Genomic DNA, 25462 nt, shown 5'->3' on the forward strand with positions numbered 1-25462 from the left:
AGAGGCGACGTAGCGAAATTCAAGTGTTACCCCTGTCATTCCTGCCTTATGAGGTACGTTCTATACCCCAAGTTCCAGATGTGATTTCAAACTAAAATGTGTGTGGTTTTTTTTTTTAATAAAAATTACAAAACAAACTATGAATCTGGTGACAGAAGAGGAAGTTGATAACACAGGTACCACTGCTGACGTGTACGTTCTATTAACCCAAACAATGGCGGATAAAGGACATTTTTGCAAAACTGTAGTTACCTTTGAAACGCATTAGCAAAACTTAAAAATCTCACAAGGTAAGCCCTCCTTTGCCTGTGTGGCTTCTGCTATGGGAGAAAAGTTAAGCCTCTGTTATCAAAACCAAACCATACCACTGCAGTATTAGTAAATGAGAGGAAAAAATTTCAGTGACAAATTGCTTGATTCATTGTCAATGTTGGTGCCTACGGGAGAGGAAGGGCTCTCTGGGGCCATCTTAGGACCATAGCATATCTAATTCCATTCCCAAACTCATGCTTTCCTTAGTATAACCTTCACTATCTATATGAGGGAGAGGAAAAGAGGCAGCAAGACTTTTCTAAGGTAACTGGGTGCATTGGAAAAAAGGGGGAAAGATGAAGGTCATCTGGGAGGACTTTTGGGGAAGGAAAGAAATGCCTGAGGTCTAGTTAAATAAGCTACGTGAAAAGAGGAGAAGAAATGTTTTGTGGGAGTGATTCCCTTCTCAACAAGAAGAACCAATGGGTGGACAAGATGTGTAGTCAGTTCAGGCATTCCCTACATGGCCCACAAGGTGATACTGGGATGCCCTGAACCATGTACGTAATCAGTGCTTTCAATGGTTAACTTGCTGTTCACAGTCATGGAGGGTCTACTGTGTGCTAGGCACTAGGGACACACACAGGACAGACACAGTCTGAGACAGGTGATACAGAAAAAATAATCGGTTCTCTGGGGAGAGTCTGATCACATTTCAAACACGTTAAGGTTGAAGAGCTTGGGCAGAGCGATGGCAAAGTCCAGTGGGAAGGAAGACACACGAGCTTGGTGTCCTAGAAGTCTCATCTGAGTATTCAAATAAAGGTACACCTGCAGCGATAAGCAGAGAAGAGATCACTCAGAGCGAGTGTGCAGGATAGTCCTTTTCCAAATTGAGTGTGCGTGGAGAGATTGTTCACACAGATTCCCCCCATCCTCCCTTAATTCTGACTCAGGACCGGGGTCCAACCTAAGAATTTACATTTCGAGCCAGCTCCCAGCAACTGCTAAGGTTGCCTTCTGTAGACCACACTCCAAGCAGAACGAGTATAGAGTGGAAGGACTACTGAGGGATCAGAGGAGAGGCTGGTCTACAGATGGATTTTGGGGTATCTGCACATTTTTGTTTTGTATCATGGGAGGAATCGACAGTAAGTAGATTTTGAAAGAACCTGTAGTATAAAAAAAATGGTTAAGAACCATGGGGATAGGCCTGAAGAAATGAGGGCTAAAGAAAAAAAATGGTATTTCTAGGGTAGGTAGAGACAGTAGATCCTCTAAGCCCAAGCAAAAGTGGCCCAAGAGAAAGAAGGAAACTCCACAGAGAACAGTATCAAGGAAGCCAAAGTAGGAGAATTTCAAGATGGAGGGATTATTTTTTTTTTTAAAGATCATTTATTTTGAAAGAGAGAGAGAGAGAGAGCGTGTGAGCACGCATGGGGGGAGGGGCAAAGGGAGAGACTCTTTCGTGCTGATTCCCCGATGAACGTGGAGCCTGACATGGGGCTTGATCTCATGATAATGAGATCATGACCTGAGCCGAAACCAAGAGTTAGATACTTAACTGACTGAACCACCTAGATGCCCCAAGATCAGGGGGAGGGGTAATTATTAACCCCCCAAAATGACAACAACAACAACAAAAGCCCAAAGAATAAGAAGGAAAGAGACAGCCCCAAAATGGCAAAATTTAAAAAGTCCAAAACTGGGATCCCCTAGATTTGGGAACTTAAGGGAGATTTAATAAATCATATGGTCCAACAAACCATGACTGGCAGATGGGATGACTAAGACCCGACAAGAGGGAGTTCCCTAAAATCTCACAGTTGACTCGACAAAAACATGCTCCTAGAAAAACACTCTTATTATTGTATCACATCATACTGTCTTGTCTCCCACGGGGACTTGTCTGGCAAGAGTGGAACAGCTCCGTTGTTGTTGGGAGGGAGTAATGTACTGGGGAAGGAAGAATGGTGTGGCCTTAGGGTGGGTGAAGCAAAGGGAAAGGTGATACAGTATGTAAATATTCATTTTAATGGACAAATTATGTGCACCTGGGTTTCCCTAACAAAGGAAGTGACAGTTGCTGGAACAGGCCAGGATTCCATCTTTGATCTAGATATAATACAGACTAGCTCCAGAAGAGTTCATTCTACCATCAATAGGGATTTAGAATTCCAAATCCCAGAATTAGAAGTCAGACAGTCTAGTGATTTAATTCTACTACAGAAGCAGAAGATTCCACATATCAAATTTACTGATGGTCAGTTAGTGATATGGTTCCTGCCCGCAACCATTCCGCAAACATGCAACAAATATCAGAAACCAGAAAATGCCTTTCCTTGTGGACAAGGGATCTAAAGTTGGACAAGAATGGGTAGAGACCCAGACAAAACCAGGTGACCTGAGTTTGACCACTCATGTTCTGTTTTCCTACAGTTAAGACTGGAACAACCTTCACTTGGGTCAAAGTACCTGAGGAAGATCGGAGTTGCAAGGGTTGGTGTTTCCAAGGCTTCTACCAAATCTCCCACAGCTTGTTGGGCAGGCCCTGGAGAGCCCTTCATTGCACATACTCTGTGTAGAGGTCTGTATTCTGAATGGACCTAACTGGGCTTAGTTAAGCACCGATTGATGGGATTAGCACCGAGTAGGGAGTAAGAGAAGCCAGGATTCAAGTCAAGGAAGCACAAATGCTCAGTTGATACAAAACAGCATGGAGTTTGCTTGCAAAATGCTAAGCAAAGTTTCTCACTAGAGTAGGCTTCTTTCCCGCCTTCTCCCACCCCTGTTATGGAAATGCCAGTACACAGAGTTCTCTTGCAGGAGACGTGTATCGGCAGGACTTCCTCTTCTCTGACAGCTTTCAGAACTATCATTACTGTTCTCAACTAGAGACTAGGGATGGTATTTGAGGTTCAGATGAAAAAAGTTCTGGATGGATCCCTTGAGTACACGAAATATACATACGTGTAAATATCGCCTACTTTTCTACTTCATGCTAATGCTGAAGACTCCAGGTCAATAAAAATGTTTTACCATGTACCTTTCCATGTCAACAGGCACCTGTTACGGTTATCACTCTTTGGGGAAAAGGGGCACTCAGTGACATTTTGCGCAACCGTTCCAATGCAATCATAGTGACATGTTAAAATCCCCACACTCTGTCAGTTTCAGAGCGAGCACGTCAAGAGGAGACATTTGAGTCCCTTTCATTGAAAAGTTCCACTCACTGACTCTGTCCTGGGTTGAGCGCAAGATGGGCTAAGGGATGGACTGTGTTTGAGAAAACAGTATGAGAAATGTGGATACTTTCCAAGGACAGCCAAGAACCTTGACCCATTTTTGAAGCAACGGGGCATTCAATGGGAAGAACCCTATCCCTGTTTGGCTACCGGAATCTACTTCTCCCACTCCGGCTGGCCCCTCTCAAGTTTGTCCAGGTACTTACTAGAAACTCTCCCATTTAAACACATCGAGTGCTTACCTTGACATGTTAGGTTTTAGCAAATGGACCTTGCAAGGCATAAAAGCTCAGTAAAGCAAAACCTCCAAGACGCTGCCATGTGGCTCCACCAGGCCCAGGCTAGCAGGTCTTTGGAGGGCTCCTTACCTGGGACACTGTGATGCCACACTTCTTGGCTAACTCCTCTTTGGCTTCCTCACTGGGGTAAGGGTTGCTGAGATGGGAATAGAAATATTCATTCAGGATTTCCGTCGCTTGCTTGTTGAAATTCCGTCTCTTCCGCCTTCATAAGGAGAAGGAAAAGAATGACAAAAAACATTCACAGCTAATAGATGTAAAAAGGGAGAGACGAGGACCTACTTCTGTGAAAAGGCAAATTTTTGAGCAAAAACGTGGATTAGAGGAAATTTGCACCAAGGGGGTGGATGTCAAGCCATTACTGCAAGTATCTGTTAAAGACAGACTGTGCATCATGGGGCACTGACCAGAACAGTCACTAATACTTGCCCCGGGTGGAGAGGAACATGGAGTTTCAAAACTCAGCCACCTTGGTGTTGAGTCCTTGGAGAGGGACGCCTCTCTAAGCCCCAGCTTCTTCAGCCGAGAGTGGACAGTCACGCTGGTCTAGCAGAGTGATGGTAACTGGAAAATGAGGCCATATGTGGAGGGTACTCTGTGCGGTGCCCGGTATGTGGCGAATGCTGGGTGACAGTCTTTCTTTCTACCAGGCTCCAGGCTTCAGACCTCACCCTTTAGAGCAATCAATTCAAATTATTCATTTTGTACAACTTGTAAGAGAGCTACGGTTCTTCCCATTTCCCAATGAAGAATGGAGTCCAAGGGTCATTCAGCCTGCGTGTCATAGAACCAAGGTATGAGTTCCGGTGCGCCTAACTACAAAACCCAACCTCGCTCTTAGGTACCTCGCTCTTAGGTACCTCCTGGAAATTACAGACTCTGGAGCCTTAAGTTAAAAATAAGTTATTATTTTCCTTTTATTCCTTTTATTCCATTCCCAGGTAAATGCATGCAGCATTTTCTAAAGGCATCTGGGGAAGAGGGTGTGCAAGGCACGGACACTGGCCCACTGGACTGTGCGACCTCCCTCAGAAGGAGACAAGGAGCACTTTTCAAGCTAGAACAGCTGCTAAATGGTAAAACAAAAGCCCACCGAAATCTCTTTAATACACAGGTTGCTGAAAGGAAGAGAACCACGTTTTGAATAAAAGCATTTTTTTTTTTTAAAGTGCTAATTGAACTAATTTAAAGTGAGAATCACTTGACTGCCTCCTCATAGCTAAGGCCCGTAGGCAGGTTGGGGGAGCTATTTGGGGATGCCAGGCTCACAGCAGAGGCTGGCTGGACCTCCTTGAGGCGGGAGACTGGATCTTTAAATCAGCTCTTTTAGCACTTTGCCCTTCTTGCTTTTATCAAAAGCGTTTTCCTTATGGAAGAGATTTCCAGAACATCCTTGGTTATGCCAGGACACAGGATTTCCCGATTTAGCCCAACAGAAAACACGGAGCAGCCTTGCTAGACAAGAAATTCAGCTAATATTGTATTTTCAGGGTCCCACTTGGATTAATTAACACAATAAAGTGCCTGATTTTACCGGATGAACACCATCTGTCCATAGGTATTAACCACATCTGTCCAGACTATGCCAAGCCCAAGTCACTTTTCCAAATCATGCTGAGTTTCTGGGTCACCCAGCATCAGAAATTGGATGGAATAGATTTAAAAAAAAAAAAAAAAAGCCCAACTCAAAAAATAGGCATTTGTTAAAAGTCCTTGCCTGTTGGGAATTTGGGGAAGATAGCCAAGTGGCTAACGTGGGCTCCAGGCTTTAGATAACCTCTGGCTTCTCTGCCTAAATAAAACAGTTGTCTTGGGCCTGGGGAACTGGACCCTGAAGGCTCCCTTAATTGGGAGAACCTTGGTTCATTCATTCAGCTGTCTGCATTAGCATCCCACTGTATTTCTTGGGAGTCTTCCAACTGAGCTCAAAGGAAGCCTCCCTGGAACGAGCTGGTGATATGGGGCTGGGGCAGACACGCTGGTCCCGACTCTCTTCTCACAGTGATGTGCAACCTTCCCTAGGTGGTCTCATTCACTCTGATGGGCTTCCTTATCACCACTCTCAGTGGCTGTCTCCACGGAGGGCCTTGGAAATCCCAAGATCAGGACTTTTCAGACTTCAGAAAACCTAGTGCAAATGAATCACTTCTGATGGGAAGGTTCTTTGAGCTAGACACCTGGCTTTGGCTGGAAGTGGGATCAGCTTGGTGAGTTAACATTTGTGACTCTGAGCCCATCAAAAGCCGTGGGAGTTGGGTATCTGGGTTTTTAATGTAAAGAATGTGGAGGTGGAGCGGATGGATAAATACGTACTGGATAAATGCGGCATTTTAGGAATGAAACCTTTTGAATCAAGGTGAGTCCAGAGTGGGCGGAGCAGGCGCCACAGGCACAGTTGCTAAATACCAGATGTGTTACCCCCTGCCCTGTCCACTCTCCTAAGAGTCGCTGCCTGTCTCCCACTGCACTCCCCAGGCACTTCAAACACACCCCATGTCTCCAAAACTGGCATCGCGTTTCACCCAGACCAGCTCTATTGTCTTCCTTCCCTGCGTTACCACAGACACGGTTCCGCATATGTAATTTGTTCATTCATTCATTCCAACATGTGAGGACCTAGCAGGTACCAGAACCCAGGGGTGGTTCTCATCCCTTCCTGCTGTCTTACCTTCATCAGATGATGGGCCCCACAGCAAGTCCTGCCAGTTCTATTCTATTCCAGCCTATTGTTGCTCTATTTTTGAAATGGGTTCAGAGAAGCCACTGTCTATCATGTAACAGTCTGGCTAGGGTTTCACGGTGGCACTTTTGGCAATGAGAGGTAATGTTCTAGATATCTGCTGCCCAGTCTAGCAGCCATGAGTCTGCCTGTGGCCACTGAGCTGCTCAAACGGAGCTGGTGTAACCGGAGTGGCAAATTCTGAAATTTTACTGATTTCAATGTAATTCAGTTAAAATTAATTTAAATTTAAAAATCAAATAGCCACTTACTAGACAGTGCAACTCTAGACCAATGCGTTCCAGAAACACTTTCTGGAAGGTGTGAACTCACAGCCATGTCATGCACCATCAAGGGCATGAAATGTCTCTCAAACCCCTTGCTTTCATCTATTCTGTAATGTACCAATGTTTACCTTAAAGAAAAATGATCTTCCCCTGCATATTTGAGTAAAACGGGGAAGGTACTTCATACTTATTCTGTATTCACCCAGTTTGAGGGGCACAGGCTTTAACTGTGGGGTCCTACCGCGTCTCTTGTCCCATTCAGCTCATCTTCAAAAAAAAGCATTAGAGTAATTCTCTCAAGCCATGGATCTGATCATGTCACTAATAATAGTAACAGTAATAATAATAATAAAATATAAATATAAATATGATAAATAAAATAATAAATAACATAAGGTGGTATTCCTTAATATATAAGGAAGCACTGTGTGAATTATGGCATGAATACCATATTCCAGACACTATCCTAAGTTCTTTTTTTCTTCATATTATCTTATTTATTCCTGCATATGGGATTAGCCCCATTTTACAGACAAAGTCCTGGGGCCACTTAACCTGCCTTACAGAGGTTGCCAGAATTTGAATTTGAGCGGGCAGTGGCAGAACTTACACTCTAAAGGACTGTCTTCCCTTCTTAAAGAGTTCTAATGATTTTTGCTACTTCTCAGGGCAAATCCGAAGTCTTCACCGGTATAGTTAAGGGTCTTCAGTGGACCTGTCCTGTCCCCAGTGCCTCATTCCCCCCAGTCCTAAACATGCTCTGCACGATTTCGTCTAGCCACGGCATATGCTAGCTTCTCCATGCCCCAAGGACACTCGTGACTTTTACACTGCTGTGCCTCTTCCCACCAACCCATGTATTTCTCTCCCACAGCATTTGCCACAGGTTTACCCAGGTCTCCCCAGCTACACACCACATTCCTCGAGGGTGGGAGCCACATGTCACTCATCTTTGAAACCCTAGCGCCTCACACATAGTAAGGATTCCAGCGAAGTAATGCTTGTTGATGTTGGCTTACGTTGTTTCACTTTGCCCACCGTCGTCTCTCTGTCTGGCAAACACCAGGCTGGCTCTGGGATCCTAAACTGTCTGCCCTCTCCTGCGTTCTGCCTCCCGCTCAGGCGTGGAGGTGGTGGGAGTACTTCACCAGGAATGCGCCATTTTGTGTTCCCTCGTAAGAGTGTCTGTTTGTCCCACACCACTGTGAGCTCCTTGGTGGTAAGACTCACATTTAATGTGTTTTTTTTTTTCCCTCTTAGTGATTCCAGTGGCTACTCCAGCATCCAGCAGAGAGTAAAACTCAACGAGATACGTCAATCTAAATGCCGGCCAGTAGGCCCAGGCCTTGCCGCATGTCCTTCTCTCTTGTTGCCTGCCTTCCACTTTACTGCTTTGTTTAACGTAATCCCTCCCTTGGGGTGAAACGCAGAGGTGTCCTCCCAGCTGTTTAATCCTCTTATTGTTGTCTCCGGGAAAATGTTATTGAACAGAAGCCCAAATTATTGCTTGAAAATCATTAAGGGTGTTTGCAAGTTCTCCCTCCCACTTTCGACTGAGAAAATGGTGTTGGTGGTCCTGACGAAAACTTTACCAAGTTGGAGAACCCAATGTTCGGTCCACAGCATGGGACAGTAAGTGTCAAATGAATGAAGGAATGGATGGATGGCTTTTTTTTTCTGGCACAATTAAGTCAATGTAAGGAAGAGAAAGAGTAGGACTCCAACGGACAAACCTGGATCAAGTGCTCAGCTGAGGAGTACAGAAAGTGGAATCTTAAGAAGGTATCAGACTCCAGCCTGGCATCGCCGCCCTCCCTGGAGCATGGGTGGGGCTGTGACAAAGAAAGGATGTCCATCCTGTGTTTAGGGAGATCAGGCTAAAGCCTTAAAATGGTTAGATTCTCTTGTTGGCTTCCAGGAACAAAGCAAGCAACCAAGCCGTGAGCTGGTCAGGGAGGGAGTGGCTTCTGGGAGCTGAGGACCTCAGTCCCACAACCACAAGGAACTGAATTCTGCCCAGAGTGGGGAGGAACCTGAGCCTCCCAATGGTGAGATCACGGCCTCCCCTGACATCGGGATTAGAGCTTTGCAAGGCTAGGGCAGAGGATCCCGTTCAACTGGGCCCAGACACCCAAATCACAGAAACTGTTTCATTAATATCTTTGTGTTGTTTTAATTTTGCAGATTTGCAGTAATCTGTTACCGCAACAGGAAACGGAGACAAGGACATACCCGTGACACTACAAAGACTAATCCTTTTACTAAGTCTAACTCCCCTTGTATTTCACTTGTCTTCCACCAAATCTTTCACCGATGAAGCCCCGCCCACCAGATGCACGTGGCTATGGGCGGGTCTGGGAGGTTGGCTTGTTGAGCTCCTCTCCAACCACAGAGCCTGGAAGCAATGACAGGAACCACCCCAGCCATGAGGTCTGGGTAAACATTTCTGTTCCAAGCTCAGAAAGCCATTTGCTCAGCCTCGGGCTGGCATTGGGAGTTATACTCTTTCAATGATACCAAATAGATCCTCAAAATAAATTCTGGTAACACTGACAACAGCTTAGTTGTTTTAATTTGGAGCCTTGGCTTAGAGGCACTGACTCAAAGGCTGCAAGCAAAGTGGCAAAGAGACCCTCTCGTAAGTGATTGTCCCTCTGACGCCAGCCAGAACCACCTAGGCGAGGACTGGTGGAAGCAGCAGGAACGTGTGCAAAGCTCACCCAGTTCTGAGCCTGACCTTCCTCTACACACAGCACAGTTACCACGAGCGGAAATGCAGCAAGACGGTGACTCCGCCTCTCCCTTCTCCCTGGGGTTCTCTCTGGATGAGAATCCAGTCTAGGCCCCACTTTTCTATTTTTTCAATATCTACCCACATAAATACCAACTCCAGAATTTTAACTAGGGGAGTTGCCATGGGGATGGAAGCAACACACGCAGAGGGGCGGTGGCTGCTGCACGGGCAAAGGACCCAGACAGAGGCCACCAGGCACTTGCGCTCTGCACTCAGCTTGCTTTCAAGAAGCTGGGTTGGCAGCAGGCCCTGAGGCGAGGGAGATGCATGGAGGCCCTGCTTCAGGGAGACTGCCTCCCCCATCATCACCACACCTAGCAGGAAAAAGCCCTCTTTGTGTGAACTTTCTCTTGATGTGCCCTATGTAATTCTGGTGGCCCGCGATACACCTTGCTAGCTGGTACTCTCATCTCATATTCCATGTGACCCAAAACACACTGAATAAAAAGGGAGTTTAGGAGATGCCAGGGAGTTTTAAAGTTCTGTGGATTGCAACAACCAGAGCTGTGAACAGAGAGAAATACAGGTAAGAGAGCTGAATAATGCATGAGTTTGGGGGTAAACAACTTGTACAAGGAGCAGTGAATCTTTCCATCTCGTTGAAAAGGGACAAAACTGTAGATCATGAAATGGCACACAACGTTGACACGTGTGCAGTTCTAATAACTAAAACCAGAGCCTGGAATGATTATTAGGAATTGGAGTAATGAATGGTGAAACCTGCATGTATAGAAGCTGGCTAATCTGAGACGGTGGTTGATGGCGAAGGACGTCCACACCCTGCTAGATCACATGTCCACGCGTCCACATGTCTGCTAGATCAATGATCAAAACCCTCCTCTCAGGTATATGAAAGACATGATTATGACCAACTTGCAGGCTGCCTAGCAGAAATTAAAGAAACTGGAGGGATCTGGATCAATCCACTGGTCTAGAGAGTATGGGCCAAGAACTGATTATTGGTTCTCTGTTCTCAGTTTTTAACTTTAAGATGACCTCTTTTTCTTTAAAGTATTTTATTTGTCAGAGAGAGAGAGAGAGAGAGAGAGAGAGAGCATGATCAGGGGAGAAGGGCAGAGGGAGAGGGAGAAGCAGGCTCCCCGCTGAGCAAGGGGCCCAATGCAGGACTCACGACCCCAGGACCCCCTGGATTGTGACTGAGCAGAAGGCAGATGCGTCACCAACTGAACCGCCCAAGCATCCTGAGGAACTTTCTATCCAGTTTCTTCGACTGAATTCTGTGAGTTCATGAGTACCAATGCCAGATGGAAAACATCAAACCTTGATTGAAAATTTGGTGCCTAGCAGACCAGCCCCTGCTCCTCGGGGCCTGTGGGACCAGGCCCTATTCATCTTTGTGCTCCTGAAACTTAGCCCAGAGGATGCCACATGATGATCTACTTGCAAACACTCGTTGAGCTGAACTCAGTGCACCCTCCACCTGTCTGCAGTGTGGAAAAGACCTCAGGTCTCAAACCACACCATCTTTCTGGAAAGTGTGGGTCCCTGCAGCATCCAGAGAGCCCAGCACAGCCCGGAGCTCCAACACACACCAGGAAAAGGGGTACAGAGCGGGACGAGAACGCTGCCTTTGCTCTCACCCCGCTCACTCATGCCTGCTTCTCACTCAGAGTGAGCAGCCGGGGCAAGAGAACGTGTCCTCTCTCATCACCCCGTTTCCTGTTTGGAGCGGTCTAAAACCAGTGGCTTGGGCAGTCGTCCTGCAGCCTCCCTCCCAGACTCCCTAGAAGCTTGTGCGGGCCGAGCTTCCACCCGGCCTATGACATAGTGAAAAAGCAGCTTCTAGAGAGGGCCAAGTGTGGGTCCCAACCCTGCAGCCGGGATCCCCCCAGGGGGCGGGAGGCTCTATCGGGTGACTCACCGCGCGTCCAGAAACCGGGAGCGCAGGATCATGACGGCCTCGCACGTGCTCTGTTTGAGCTGCATCTGGATGGAGCTGAACTTGCGGTGAATGATGCTGACCATCCGCTCGATCTCCTTCGGGGAGATGGGCCTGGTCCGGCTCTGCTCCCGCAGAAGGTTCATCACGTGGGTGGTAAACTCGTTGCACGCCTGGAACGGCAGGACAGTAAACGCCGGCGCGTGGGGAGGGTCCGGGCCTGGACAGAGGGCCGCATGGGCTTTCCTAGAGGCTCACCCACGTGGAGACACGCCAGCTAGTCTGTGGGGGTTTTGTCACATCGGAGGGACAAAAGAAGTGCCTGGCCTGAAAATGCCTTGCATCCTGCTTGACTCTAACTTTGGCCACAACTGAGATTTTTCTAGAAGGGTAAAGAGAAGTCTTAATCGTCTTTTTTTGCATGATTTCACTACAGTGGAAGGGGAGAATGTGAATCCCAGTGTAAAACACACCCCACAACCCTTCACCCCAATGTTAACAGCTGAAGAGAGCTTGGGGTCAGACACGGCATGAACGTCTACCCTGCTCATTATCTCTGATACAGCAGAACCTCCACATGTCCATCTGGGGCCGCGTGATCAGCCAAAAGAATGGAATCAGGAAATTAAGGCTAATCCTTCTGAGAGACATCACATCCACCTATGCCTCCTTTCAGTGTTATCACGAGAACTCCCACCTCTGTTGACCTCTTGAAGACCCACTATCTCCACAGCACAAACTGGAAATCTGTCCTCAGAGGCCTTGCGGGAATGACATCAACGTGCCGGGGGATTTAGGAGCCATCCCCGCAGAAGGGCACACTCTCCATTACACCCACAAGCCATCCGCTCAGGAGGTGAGGTTAAAGATCACTTTGTCCCTCTCCTATTCTCCAGGCGAATAAACCCAGGTGAGTAAAGCCCAGGGAGAGGGGAGGCTTTTTCCTAAAGCACGCAGCAAAAAAGGGAGCAGCCGGAGAGCCTGGGCCTGAACGCCTCCTAACCCAAGCTGGGGACTTCTGTCCTTTCTCAGGGCCCAAACTTGCTCCTCTGAACACCACTGGCCTTCCTCGTGGTGACGATTACTCAGCATCTCAAGTCTGCTTGCCTCAGCAGAGCCGTCAGTTGGAAATATCTAGTCACGGGTGAACTGATGGCAACATTATAAAACTGTAGTAGATTTGTAACGAAACAGTCAGGCAGTCTTTGACGAAGAACTAGGGACTCAAAGGGCTCCAACTTAATACCAATCCCAGAAACACTCTCGTTAATGGTAATACCACATCGCCACCCTCCTTACAGCGCAAAGCCTCTCCTGTCTGTCAGGAACGCAGTAACGACGACACAGTCACTCCTCAGCTCTAGAAGAAATCCTTCCAGGTTGGTGGCCAAAGATACCTAGGCAGACGTATCCACCAGGCTGTGTCTACACTGGGACTGAGAGGCCTGGACTTTGAGGCCACCTCCGTGAGTGTCTGAGCAAAGCCGTTCACTACTCAGGGCCTCATTTTATTCATCTGTGGGAAGGGACTCAATCATTCCTAGCCTTGAGCCAGGCCAGCAGCCCGTATGGTCTTGTCCAGCAGGATGCAGATGGAGTCCCTCGTGCTCATGAACACAGCAGAGTGGGTGACAGGGGCCAGGATGGCCTGCAGACAGATGCTGCCTCTGGGACTCACTTTGCTGTGAGACCTCGGAAAGTTACTTAACCTCTCTGGGACTTGTCTCCCTTATTTGTGAAACGGCAGGGTCGGGCGGTACCCACCTCAAAGGGTACGGTGAGGCTCAGAAGAGCCACTAGGTGGGTGTCTGGCTGTGTAAGGATGTATCTGGGTGCCAGTTTCCCTCTCGGTAACAAGAAACAGGGTCACGATCACCTTCTTTCTACCCCATGGGTACTTGTGGAAGATTAATCCATAGATCGGATCCATCTAGCATTCTGCTCTCCGCTAAGAAAATTACTACATAAACTCTGCATCTGTATGATCAGCTTCTTCGCTGCCAACCCACCCTCCAATTGTAAACAAAGGGAAGGACACAAAACGTGGCATTGAGTCAATTCTAAGAGGCCATGGTGTGGGGAGCGCAGGGCTAGGCACACAGCAAGCACCCCAACCAGCTCTGTGGGCAAACTGGGCCCCTCGTTGGCTTGCAGCCTCCTCATCCAGGGTGGGGTGGGGGGGGGAGGGGGGAGCTGCAACGGGGGAGGAGCTGGGCATGAAGAGTCATTGTTAAGTGCACTCCTCTCTGCCGGGAAGCCTCAGCGCTGGGCTCGTAATAATGTGCTTCATTACAGGGAGTCAAAATAATCCCAATATCCGATGTTTATTCAAGACATTTTATCCCGGGGCCCTTTCCGCTCTGCCATAAACAGACAGTGGGGTCTTTCCACCCACCGCGGAGGTGGAACAAGGCAGCTGCTGAACAGCTGCTCTGAACACACAGCAGAGAGCGGAGACCGTTCCAAGTCCACTTCAGACGGCCAGGACATCACGATCCAGGTTTCTCCGGGACCTGACCGACCCACACACCACGTCCTCCTCAGATCCCGCAAGCTTGCAGCTTTGGAAGCCGGGCTGCCCCCATTGGGTCAGGTGCTCCCGATATGATAGTGACAGGAAGAGCTGGGGTGACAACGGCTCATTAACGAGAACCCTCACTGGCTGAGAGCTTCTGGGATGGGGTCGGGGGTGGGGAGCCTCTGCTGTGGACCGTGACTTTCGGGACCTCACACTCACTCAGGTGCCCCTAGAGAGTTGAGGATTTCGAAGGGAAATCCTCTGAACCTTGGCCAAGTTCTAGGTCAAGGGCGTTTCTGGGAGCCACTGATGAGAGACCAGCCCTCCCAGGTGTCCTGCTCGAGGTGCCAGAGTTTCAAGCTTCCCTCCTGCCCTCTGGTTAGCCCATCTTCTTCCCTTCCTCCTTCAGACTGGATCTGGTGCCAATCCCAGCAAAGAACATAACTGGGATTCAGGACCCTCTTAGCTGTGAACTGACTAACCAGCCTGGGATCAGCCCTACCAATTTAGCCCTGGCCACGCCTCAGCAGCGTTACTTACAAAAGCTGGAGAACACTGCAAAGCGCCAAGAGTATTGTTTTCTTAAATACGGCTTGGAATAACACTCAGCCTTCTGACATCATGGCTTTGTCTATTACCAGACGCCAGTTCTATACCTTCCCACCTCCGTGATCTGCTGGAGAAGCATTTTCCCAGCACTGTTTACCGAAGAAAATCATTTCCTTCGTTTCTTTCTAATGAAAATCTCTAGGAGCTTTCTTTATTTAATAACCTCAGGACGAAACAATGGCCAATTCGGGTAGGTGGTCCTTTATTTTTTTTTTAAGGGGTGGGGTTGAGGAGGGCCATGGTAGCTAATTAGCAGAGCACTAACTGATGGTCGAGTTACCCCTCACCACCATACTAAGAACAAAACAAAACAAAAATCACAGAGTCAACGATTAATAGCCCATTTGGCAACTTCATCCATCCAACCACTAAAGTAGAGAGCAACCTTTTTACTTTACTGAGGTTTCCTGATTTCATTTTTTAAAAGCTTTTATTTATGTATTTATTTATTTTAGAGAGAGAGAAAGAGAGAGCTCGAGCAGCGGAGGGAAGGGCAAAGGAAGAGAATCTCAAGCAGACCCCCCTGCTGAGCCCGGAGCCCAGCCCAGGGCTCAATCTCATGCCCTCAGCCCAAATCCACAGTGGGATGCCTCGCCGACTGAGCCACCCAGGTGCCCCTGAGGTCTCCTGCTTTTAAAAAAGCTCCCATGAGGAGTGGCCACAGAAAAAAGAAGAAGCCAGATCTCCCAGACGTACTAGCTCGGAGCTTCATGGACTAATGTTCCTACAATCCACTATTTCTTATAATTAACAATATAAGCAGCACTAATAAATTATGAAGTGCCCAAAGTATGTTAAGTAGGATTCAGTTCTTACCCCAAAATTGTCCATATAACTAAGGAAGTGATTTTTTTTTTGTATTTTTAAGAATAAGAGATACGGACGACTACCTTCTACATACGTAATTAGTTCTGTAGCGATGGGAGTTTCTCCTGAAGTTTCTAATTTCCAAACTCTTTATTATTTAAAACAGCTAGAGAGGGATGAGACGTTTCTGATGGAGAATATTATTACCCCTACCATCTCCTAGGTACCAATTATCAATCTTGACCATGGAAGTCACAGAGGATAATCTGGCTCCTTCACTGTTCAAGCAAGTCACACTCTCTCTGTATGGAGTGCTACTCGTCAGGTGGGGTTCCAATGAGAACCCTCAGACCAAGGGTTAGAAACTGGATTCCAGGGCCATCCCTGTCCCTCACTGGATGTGTGACCCACATACACAATGTAAGCCCTCTGATCTCCACCTCCTCGCCTTTGTCAAAATGGAGAGGCTGACCGTGCCTGTCCTGGGTACCCAACCACAACATTACCTTGAGCAACAAGGGCAAGTGTATCGGCAAAAGTTAGCAGTCAGTTGTGCGTTGCTGGGAACCTGAGCTAAGAATAGAGCTACCTGGCTAACATCCAACCCCGTCATGGGTTTAGAGGCAGGAAGGCCTTGCTCTGGGCTCTCCTTGTACCTCTGGAGTGTGTGGGACTATCTAGACCTGCCATCCAGGTCTGGGTAGATTGTTTTGTCAGAAAACCAGGCTTAGTCTTAAAGGTAAGGTAGGAATGGCACTGAGTATGGAAAACTCAAGAGGACAGCTAGGGACCTTTATGGGAAATGTCTCTCTGTCTTCCCAAGCTATCCTATAGGTTAGGGCCAACTTTGAAGTCTAACGTGATGGATCAGGTTAGGGAACCTTCAGGAAGCAGTCAGTTCTCTGGGCTCAGCATTCCCTGAGATCTCAGGAAGTATCTACATGAGCCAACACTGTGGCAAGAACATTTGTTCTTTCCTGAGAAGGCGAAGGGCAATGACTCACAGGTTCTTACCGTAAGATCGCTGCTATTCTCTTCCCCTCAAACCCTCCCTATGCTTATCTGATGGTTGGGTTTCACCATGCTTGGCTGCAAGCTTCACGGCAATTCCCCCCCACATCATAAAAGAAGGGACTTGGTAGAAATTCATTTCATAGATAGGAGTGCAATAATGAAACTTTCTTCACTTTAAATTTTAAAATGCCCATTTCTGTTTTAAAATTTAAATTTTCTATTAAGTTTGCATTTGCCTTCTACCTAGACAGTTGCCTTTGTTTTTTTCTCCCTCTTCTTTTGTGACTCTTAGAAAAGAAGGGGAAACCAGAAAGCAAAGAATTCAAGGAAAGTGAGTTAACTGTTGAATTTCAGGATAATGTTACGTCCAACAAAGTGACAATAAATGTATCTGTCACCTACTGATGGAAGAAAGGACTCCTATTAAAGTAGTATCGCTCGTACGGACCCGAGGAAGCAGCAATGATACATAGAGTTCCTTGTGCGTGCGTGCGTGCGTGTGTGTGTGTAGGGGGAGGGTCTCTTGGCGAGAGCAGCTCTATTATAATTAAGAGTTCCTTACATTTATATACTGCCTTGTCATTAAAGCCTCCCTCTGCTCACCTTCATATAGTTTTCATGGTTCTGTGATACCCTTGACTCCGAATTTATAGCTCTTAGCCATTCACTACCAGCTTTTGGGTAGACTATGTGGGCCATGGTGTCCCACAGGCCATCAGCGGTGTGTGAGGACTGGAATTCAGCTTTGTTGACTACAGGGGTGCCCTGAGCCTTTCTCTACTCTTCTTATGGAGGGAGGTGAATAATGCATTCCATATGGTACACCAAACGAACGCGTCTGACTCTCACTCGAGTGGAGTCTGGGTAGAGCAAGGGACTTGAAGGCTAAGTTTTTGCATCCTTTCCCTAGGATTCCAGGAATACCCGGAAGATGAAGAATCACCCCCAGATAAGGAGCAAAAGAAGGTTGGAGGAGTCCACCGACCTCCCCCAGGTCCGGGGGTAATTCTGCTAATAACCTTTCTCATCCTGTGAGACCTGGGCTGCAGGCCATGGGCAAATGTTCCAGAGCCCCAGCATCAGCATTTCTTATACTGACTCTTAATGCTTCCTGAGATCATCGCGGACAACTTAAGTTTTTCAAACGCCCTTATGGCCAGGGTGCCTAGGGAAGACTGAGGACTCGGCGGCCTCCCGTGCGGCCAGGGGCTTGGTGCAGAAACACACAGGCTGGTCCTGGGAGCTCTGCAAGCCCCCAAGGCCCATGGCTCTTCGGCCTCCTTCCTAAAGGGCCGGGGTGCCCGACACCCCATGGCCGCGGTTACCTGCTCGTACTTCTCCAGCTCCGTGTGGTAGATCTGTCTGATCTGGGACAGCTTGGCTCTGTAGTCGGAGTGCTCCACTGAGTTGTCCGAGCCCGCGCCCCCCGAAGCTGCCGCCGCCGCTGCCGCCGCCGCCGAGCCACCGCCCTTCTCGGGGCCTGCCACCCCCTCCGCCAGCAGCATGTTGTCCAGTCGCATCAGCTGGGGGTCTGTCGGCTCCTCCTCCTGGGCTCCCCGGATACTCAAGACTGCAGGGGGACACAGAGGAGGGGAGGGTTAATGGTAACCCACATGAGCACGTGAAGCAAACAAAAAGCAATGTCGTGTCACTGGCGCAGCAAACGACCAAAGGGCTCGCCACGTGGGAGGTGTACAAGGGGCGAAGGGCCGGGCCAGGGGGACCGGGAGGGGGAGAGAAGGCAAAGAGAGGCTGGCTTGGTTCCAGAAGTGCACGATGCTCCACTTAGGACAGCTACCCAGAATGGCCCAATTCCTGGAGGCAGACAGGGGAGGGGAGCGGGGGCTAGGAGTCAGTGTTTCACGGGGACAGTTTCCCGTAGGCAAGAGGGGTGGTGAGTACATTTAATGTCATTGAACTATACCCTAGACATGAAAATCAGGCTAAATGATAACTCGTATTATGCAAGTATTACCACAAGAAATTTCAAAGGTGCAAAAAATTAATACAGCAGAAAAGAATTTTCGCATTCATCCCCAAACTGCCAAATTTTTAATTCAAGGCAAGACATTTCCTTCTTTGTTTCTAATTTTAGATTTCTGTGAATTTGTGGTTTTACACTTGTTGACTTTGTACTACTTGATTGGCCCAAGTTTTCAATTCCAAAATGACCTACGCCACGTGAACCCAGTTGTTTGGACCGGAATCTTGAGACCTTTCTCCTAGACCAGCACACAGAGTAGAGAAGTTGAAAACAGCAAGAAGATCTATTATATGTCAGTTATTCTTCAAGAAAAAATAAAACAAAATAAGCAAATAAAAGAGCAGGAAGACAGACTGGCCATCAAGTGGGGATGTTTTCCTCTGGACACTGAGATCTCTTCATTCCGGGTGACAACCATCCTATTGGAAATGGGGGGTGAGGGGGCAGTGGACAAGCTATTTCAGGTATTGAGAGAAATCATGTAGGATGGAGACTTCGATCAACGATATGGCTGCTTTTTATTAAAACCCCATGGCCATCTGGGTTGGGGGAGGGGGGCCGGGATGGAAAGAGATCAAGTGTTTTAGTAAAATCAGCAGAAGGGCTAGGCAGTCTCTTTTTACTACCGTCATACAACCTGCTATAAAATAAATCACTCATCTAAACCCAGTTTAGCTGTCAGCAGCCAAGTCTTTGTTGAGAGGGAACATGAGAAGAATTTCCAATTAAAAAAAAAAATTGAAAAAAATTTGGGGTAAGGTAGGAGAAAGGAGGGAAGTGATTCCAGGCAGGGGAGGAGCCATGGACAGGGACGGGGACGGCAGGGAGCACCTGAACAATCGGAGAATCAAGAGCTATTTCCAGGTGGGGTGCATCTGGGGAGCCCCAGGAGGTGCTGCCCATTCTAGCTGTCTCCTGAGCCCTCGCAGGACAGCCCCACGTGGGCGTGACTATGAGCTTGAGACGAGGGAGGCCGAGATGTTCGGGGCATCCCATCACGTACAATGCCAGCAGAACCACATGCTCCTGGCTTCCATCAGGCAAGACAAGAACCAACCTTGAGTGTTGTTCAGAAGGAAATCCCAATTCCTGTGCTGTGGGGGACCTTGCAAATGGCTTTCATGAAACAGCAGACAGTCAAGCGGCCCGGGAGCCATGTGGCCCAGGAGTGGCGGTGAGGGGCAGAGATGAAAGGCACCAGGAGAAAAGCAGTGAAGTGAGGATGGGGAGGGATGCAGGGAGGGTGGGGGGAAGGTGGCCAGCCAGGGAGGAAAGAAGGAAGCCCACACCTGTACACAAACACGGAATGCCTCTGGATTCAGACTCCTCTCCTCTCACACCTGAGTCCTGAATTTTCTGCCCGCTTGGAATAAAATCGCGTATCGGTGATAGCCTTGTGGAGGTTTGTGTTGGGGACATCCTTCCAGCGAAATCCTTTCAGGAGACGAACTGAGACGTTGCCCCTTGGACAGGGTTTGGGTAACATTTAGTCATGTTATTCTGTGCCTTGAATTCATTTACCCAAACCTCCAAAGTCCTCTGAAGAGCCTATCACCACTCACAGAGGTTCCCTAAAGAAAATAATTCAATGCTCTACCCATTTCCTGAATCAGAGAACTTTCCAGTCCCTAAAGGTGCAGAAAATAATGGGACCACCCGAGCACCTGGCAGTGGAGCCCAGAAGCTCCTCCTTCCTCACCTCTATGGGTGACAACCGACATTCGTGTGTGGGGTCTTCTGGGTGTTTCTTCACTGAATTTTATTTAGTGAATTTTAATCGCTTTATCAACAAAAACATTTAGGGGTCATTTCAAAGATTCACCTCCGGGCTATTCTTCATAAACAAATGTAATTATTCCACTTTAGCTTGGTCATTAAATAAACTGTGCAAAATTCTACTCTCTAATCTGCTCTACCGAATCTCGTGTTTCATATCCTCCACAAGGTGCTGAACACTCTAGGGGAGCAGACCCCCAAAGCTGACAGTTAACTGCCACCTCCCCACCATGCTGAGCCAGTGGAAATGCCTCCAAGCACATCCTCCTGGTCCTTCCATAACCAAGCCTTTGTGCACATGAAACATCTTATAATAATTTCTGCTCCCAATGAAGGTAGCAAAGAGAGAAAGAGAGCAGTCATTCCCCCAGAGCCAGCCTACGATCCATTCATTCTGAGAGAAGTAGGAGAAGCAGAGATAGGCACCCACAGACCACAGTGCTGGCCCAGTTCCCTCCAGGCGCTGTGCTGGTAACCATGGGCATTTCCTTCCGAGAATACGTTCCCCGTTGCAGACCCACAGAGCTTCACCTACCCCTCCCCTCCACCTTTTCTTTCCAACCATCAGTGGGATGCACAGACCACCCACGCCAACTCTGCACACCTATCTCATTAACATTTTGCGGGGCTTGAAATCTAACTGGTTTCGAATAAAATAAGAAAAGAAAATTGCCAAGACTAGCAAAGAATGCTAAAAGTTATGCTGCGGGTCCCTCACCCCCCAGGAAAGTTTAGGACAGTCAGAGAGCACAAAACATTCCCTACACGGACTGTTTTCCCCCCACCCACATGTTAAAGGGCACATTTAGTTATGAAGAAAAAAATAGTGCAAGTGTTAGCACTCCACTTAGCTTTTATATCATTTTTAAATCCTGTAAACAAATACTCTTTAAAAAGAAATTTGGATTTAATTAGATTTAATAAAATTGGTTTCCAAATGTGGCCAGTAAGAAACCGGTATGATAGAGTACGACACACCTTAACGTATAAAACGCTTGCATTTATACTCGGAGTTCAGGGCATAGAAATAGGTCCCAAACTAGAGATCTGATGAAAAGAGAAGAATGTAAAGGCAGGGGTGGGGGTGGGGGTGGGTGGGTGGGGAAGAAGTCCTCTTCAAATTACAGTCTTTAAATTATACTGAAATCAGGGGCACCTGGGTGGCTCAGTGGGTTAAAGCCTCTGCCTTCAGCTCAGGTCATGATCTCAGGGTCCTGGGATGGAGCCCCGCATTGGGCTCTCTGCTCAGCAGGAAGCCTGCTTCCCTTCCTCTCTCTGACTGCCTCTCTGCCTGCTTGTGATCTCTGTCTGTCAAATAAATAAATAAAAATCTTTAAATCATACTAAAATCATTGTAAAAAGAAAAAAATTCAGAGTATGTGTCAGAATCCCCTGCTATATATAATATATAAACACACATATATATCATGTGTACATACATAGTGTGTATATGTGTATATATAACATGTACATAGTGTGTACACATATAGTATGTGCATATATCATATATGTGTGTATATGTGTGCATATACATACATATATAACATATGTAAACACACATGTGTAATGTGTATATATAATATGTACATATATAACATTTATATATACAGGATAGATGTGTATATATATGTAGCGCGTGTATATATACAGGAACAATACAAATAGTATAAAAGAGAACATTTTCATCTTCTACGTCACATAGAAGATTCTGGTTCTGAGGGTCTTGGGCTGTGTCTGTGCACTTGCATGAGGCATGGGTGGACCCATATACTGCCTGCACTTTATTTCTACCCAGAAGGAGAATCCGCATGAACCATTATAAAAAAAACGGGTGTTGGGAATCATGGATACGGAAACTGTTCAGCGAGTCGGCTACAAAAAAAAAAAAAAAAAAAGCCCTCCAACATTAAATAAATAAATGGAAAGGGCAATATGTCTAAGTAGAACTGATGCTACCTATTTACTGCTTGAAGCCAGCACCCTGGTGTGTAGGAGACAAAATGATTATTTAAAAGCCCCTTTTTATCTCTGTGGCACCATGCAAGACTCAAATGAACCTTTCGCCAGGACACCAGAGATGTTAACACTCATCCTCCAAGATCCAATTTCCACCAGAGGAGCTGTTACCTAATCCAGCAACCATCACATATGATCAGGTTTCTGCCTCCCTGACGGGCGCCCCACGCGCTCCCCCCCCCCCCCCCCCCCGGGCTCCCCAGTCCAGCAGCTTTCACTGAACCAGGTTTTAAAGGGCCAAGTCCCCTGTTTATGCCCGTGTGCACCAGGTTTAGCAGTCAGGAGTCAGGGCTGGACACGTCCGCTGCCAGAAAATGTCATCAGCCGCAGTGGGCTTGCTATCCAGAGGGCTTGCCCAATGAGGTCCTTAACCCTTTGGTGATCACTGTCAAAGGAGGAGTCAGTCTCTTTCTCAGCCATCTACCCCCCCGTGCATGAGGCCCGTCAAGGCAGGTGAGTGATTTATGTAGAAACTGTCACAGCCCTTGGAAAAGCATCTGATGTCGCATATACCTTGCTGCCTGGCTGGCTGGGGGCGGGGAGAGGGGGGTTGATTCAAGGAGACTGTCACAACCCTGTTGGAGCTGCTCTCACAACTGGTCTCCTGCTGTTTCTTCTTCCTTTATTTTTCTTCAGAGAAGGAGAAAAACAAACCAAACCCAAAGGCATATTCAAGATCATTGGCAGGAGGGCTGTGGGCTGGTTTTTTGTCCTTGCCTGAACGACGCGGATCCCGGGCAGCTCCAGCCGAAGCCCGCTAGAGGGCACTCTTCCTTCACCGAGGACCGGTGCTGCAGGGAGGGTCTGGCCGTTTCCAATCCCCAGGTTAGGGGTGGGCAAGAGGTCCCCGCTTCCATGCAACTTCCACTGGGGGGCAGGTGGAGGGGGGCAGATGTACAGAGAGGGCTGTCTTCAGACTGATCAGCAGTCCAGGGACGGAAAGGTGGGCTGAGGGACAGAAATGTTTAGAGAGAGAGAGACATGGCGTGGGAGAGACTAGAGACACAGGTGGTTTGAGAAAGAGCATGAGGTGGTCCCCAGGACGATGCCCTCACACTCTCTGGCCAATGTCTTTGCTTGAACTTAAGCCCCACCCAGGCTGTTCCATTGTCCGTGGGCTGGTCTTCACCACCCATGACCAGGAGGACCGTCAGGAGAGAGGAACCCTCCCGGCCTCACCCCAAGGCTGCTCTGCCATCTGCGTTGGGTCAGAGCTCTGGAGAGAAGTGTGGGACGCAGATACTCTGTGCTTGCCTTTTTAGAAATACAGGCAACTGCCTGCCTCCTGAAAATATCAGTCATCCCTCTCCTTTGCTCATGAAGTACTCGTGCGCCCTGAATTCTGTCGCTTTATAAAACATGAAGGCCAAACCTCAGAGCAGAAGATGACAAAGGCAAGGTAACAGCAAAGTAACATCCTCGAAATCAAAGCAAATGGGACAGAGGCAAGACTAGAACTTAGGTCTTGGATATTTTATTCTTGACAACATTAGGGTTCCACCTCTTCGTTCTTGACAACATTAGGACTCAGACACTTTCACAGAGGGTGGCTAAGCAGGTGTGACATCAAAATGGGGTGTCACACACCAGGTCTTTCAATGCACAGATGACGAGAAGAAGACAAGAGATGTGGCAGGGAAGGCAGGGAGGGCTTCTCACGGACTTCTTAATTTTCTTTAAATTCCTCCAAATCGGATCCTCGTCAGATACCTCTTCCTGCTGATGGCTCCGCAGCAGAGCCACTGGGCCATGTGACATGTGATGGAGTGCCCTCTTCCCTCTCAGCCAGAGAAATCCACTTACCACAGTCCCGTCCTGTTTCAGGTTTCAGCTCAGCACTCCCCTCCACGAAACCTTACCTAGTAACAGCCCAAAACAAGCTCCTACACCTCTGGGCCACCAGAACCCGTGCTGTCTACACTACAGCCACGGCGCATCGCAGAACACCTCAGGTCATACCTGCTGGCTTGCCAGCAAGGCTGTGAGCCCCTGAAAGGCAGTAAGGACCCGGCCTGCATCTGCGGATCCCCCAGATGGCCTCCCCGAGCCTCTGGCACTAGGTGCCTATTCAAGTGTTTCTTAATATGTAAAAAGAGTGAAGGAGGGAAAGATGGGGGATGCTGTGACCCAAAGTCCTGTGCCTCACCACGCCCTTAGGGAGGCAGTGGGTCCCCGTGTGCCCCTCCCCTAGAGGCCAGTGACAGGCTGGACCCCTGCCAAGACGCTACTGGAGAGAAGACCTTCTCCTCGGCCACCTCTGTCATTCCCACCTCAAAAACCTGCCTTTTCAAATTGGACAGTTCCAAACAGGCAAATCTTACGCTGTCATTTTAAGCCGGAGCCCGCAGGACCCATCACCTGGGGGTGTCCCCAGAAAGCCAACACTCTCCACGGTGAAGGTTCTGGGTACTGTGGAGAGCTTGGCATGTGACGGGTACTGGGAAGAATTCTTGGAAGGCCTGACAGCAGTGCCCAGGGAAGGGGCCAGACACAGGATGCTGACCACAAACGAGTCCTTGGAGAAATGGTAAGACCAGGTACATCACTGACCAAGCCCCGGCAAGGCGCCAGGAATGAGGTGGATGCTGGGACCTCCAAGATGAACCAGCCACGGGCTCTGGCTTCATGAAGCCCAGGGGTTGTCCTCCTCTGGTCCCCTCTCACACAGGATGCCACAGCCTTGAGGGCCTGGGGTAGAAAGTTGCCAGGGAAGACAGCTGGCACCAAAAACTATCAGCTGACACGTGCCCTCTCCCCTCCTCCAGGTTCTTTTTGTTTCCCACAAGCCCAAACACACCTGCAAACCAGAAACTCCTCAGCTTGAGCTGGGAAACGACGATGACATAATTTGATTCTTCGACACCAAACGGGGGACCACAGTCCTGCGCAAGTGGCTTGAGGCTCAGACTAGAGTATCCTGGGGCTCTTCATTCCTAATTCTTGACCCCTCGCTGGTTTCATGGAAAAGCTTATTTTTTCTTTTAAAGATTTTTAAAAAACATTTTAAAAGATTTAAAAAAGATTTTTCTTTTAAAGATTTATTTGAGAGAAAGAAACAGAGAGGGAGAGAATGAGTGGGGAGAGGGAGAGAGAGGCAGAAGCAGGCTCCCCGCTGAGCAGAGAGCCCGATGCGGGGCTTGATCCCAGGACCCTGAGATCATGACCTGAGCCAAAGGCAGAGGCTTAACCCACTGAGCCACCCAGGCACCCTGGAAAAGCTTATTTTGTGCATCTTTAAGAGT

The 25462-nt window shown here is 48.1% G+C and overlaps 1 protein-coding gene across 4 annotated transcripts in view; it reads right to left on the bottom strand.

Moving 5' to 3' along the window:
• The window catches only part of PBX1 (PBX homeobox 1), a 167382-nt gene that overhangs the window by 34405 nt on the left and 107515 nt on the right, over positions 1 to 25462 (bottom strand). For all 4 annotated transcript variants that reach the window (XM_032872992.1, XM_032872993.1, XM_032872994.1 and 1 more), the window contains exons 2-4: positions 17770 to 18014; positions 11479 to 11669; positions 3866 to 4001 (exon numbers count right to left, since the gene is read on the bottom strand). In XM_032872992.1, coding sequence (XP_032728883.1) covers positions 3866 to 4001; positions 11479 to 11669; positions 17770 to 18014 — 572 coding nt within the window. The remainder of the gene's footprint in view (positions 1 to 3865; positions 4002 to 11478; positions 11670 to 17769; positions 18015 to 25462) is intronic.

Source organism: Lontra canadensis, unplaced genomic scaffold, assembly GCF_010015895.1.
Source record: "Lontra canadensis isolate GAN:19392208 unplaced genomic scaffold, GSC_riverotter_1.0 scaffold46, whole genome shotgun sequence".
In the NCBI taxonomy this organism is placed as follows: Eukaryota; Metazoa; Chordata; class Mammalia; order Carnivora; family Mustelidae; genus Lontra; species Lontra canadensis.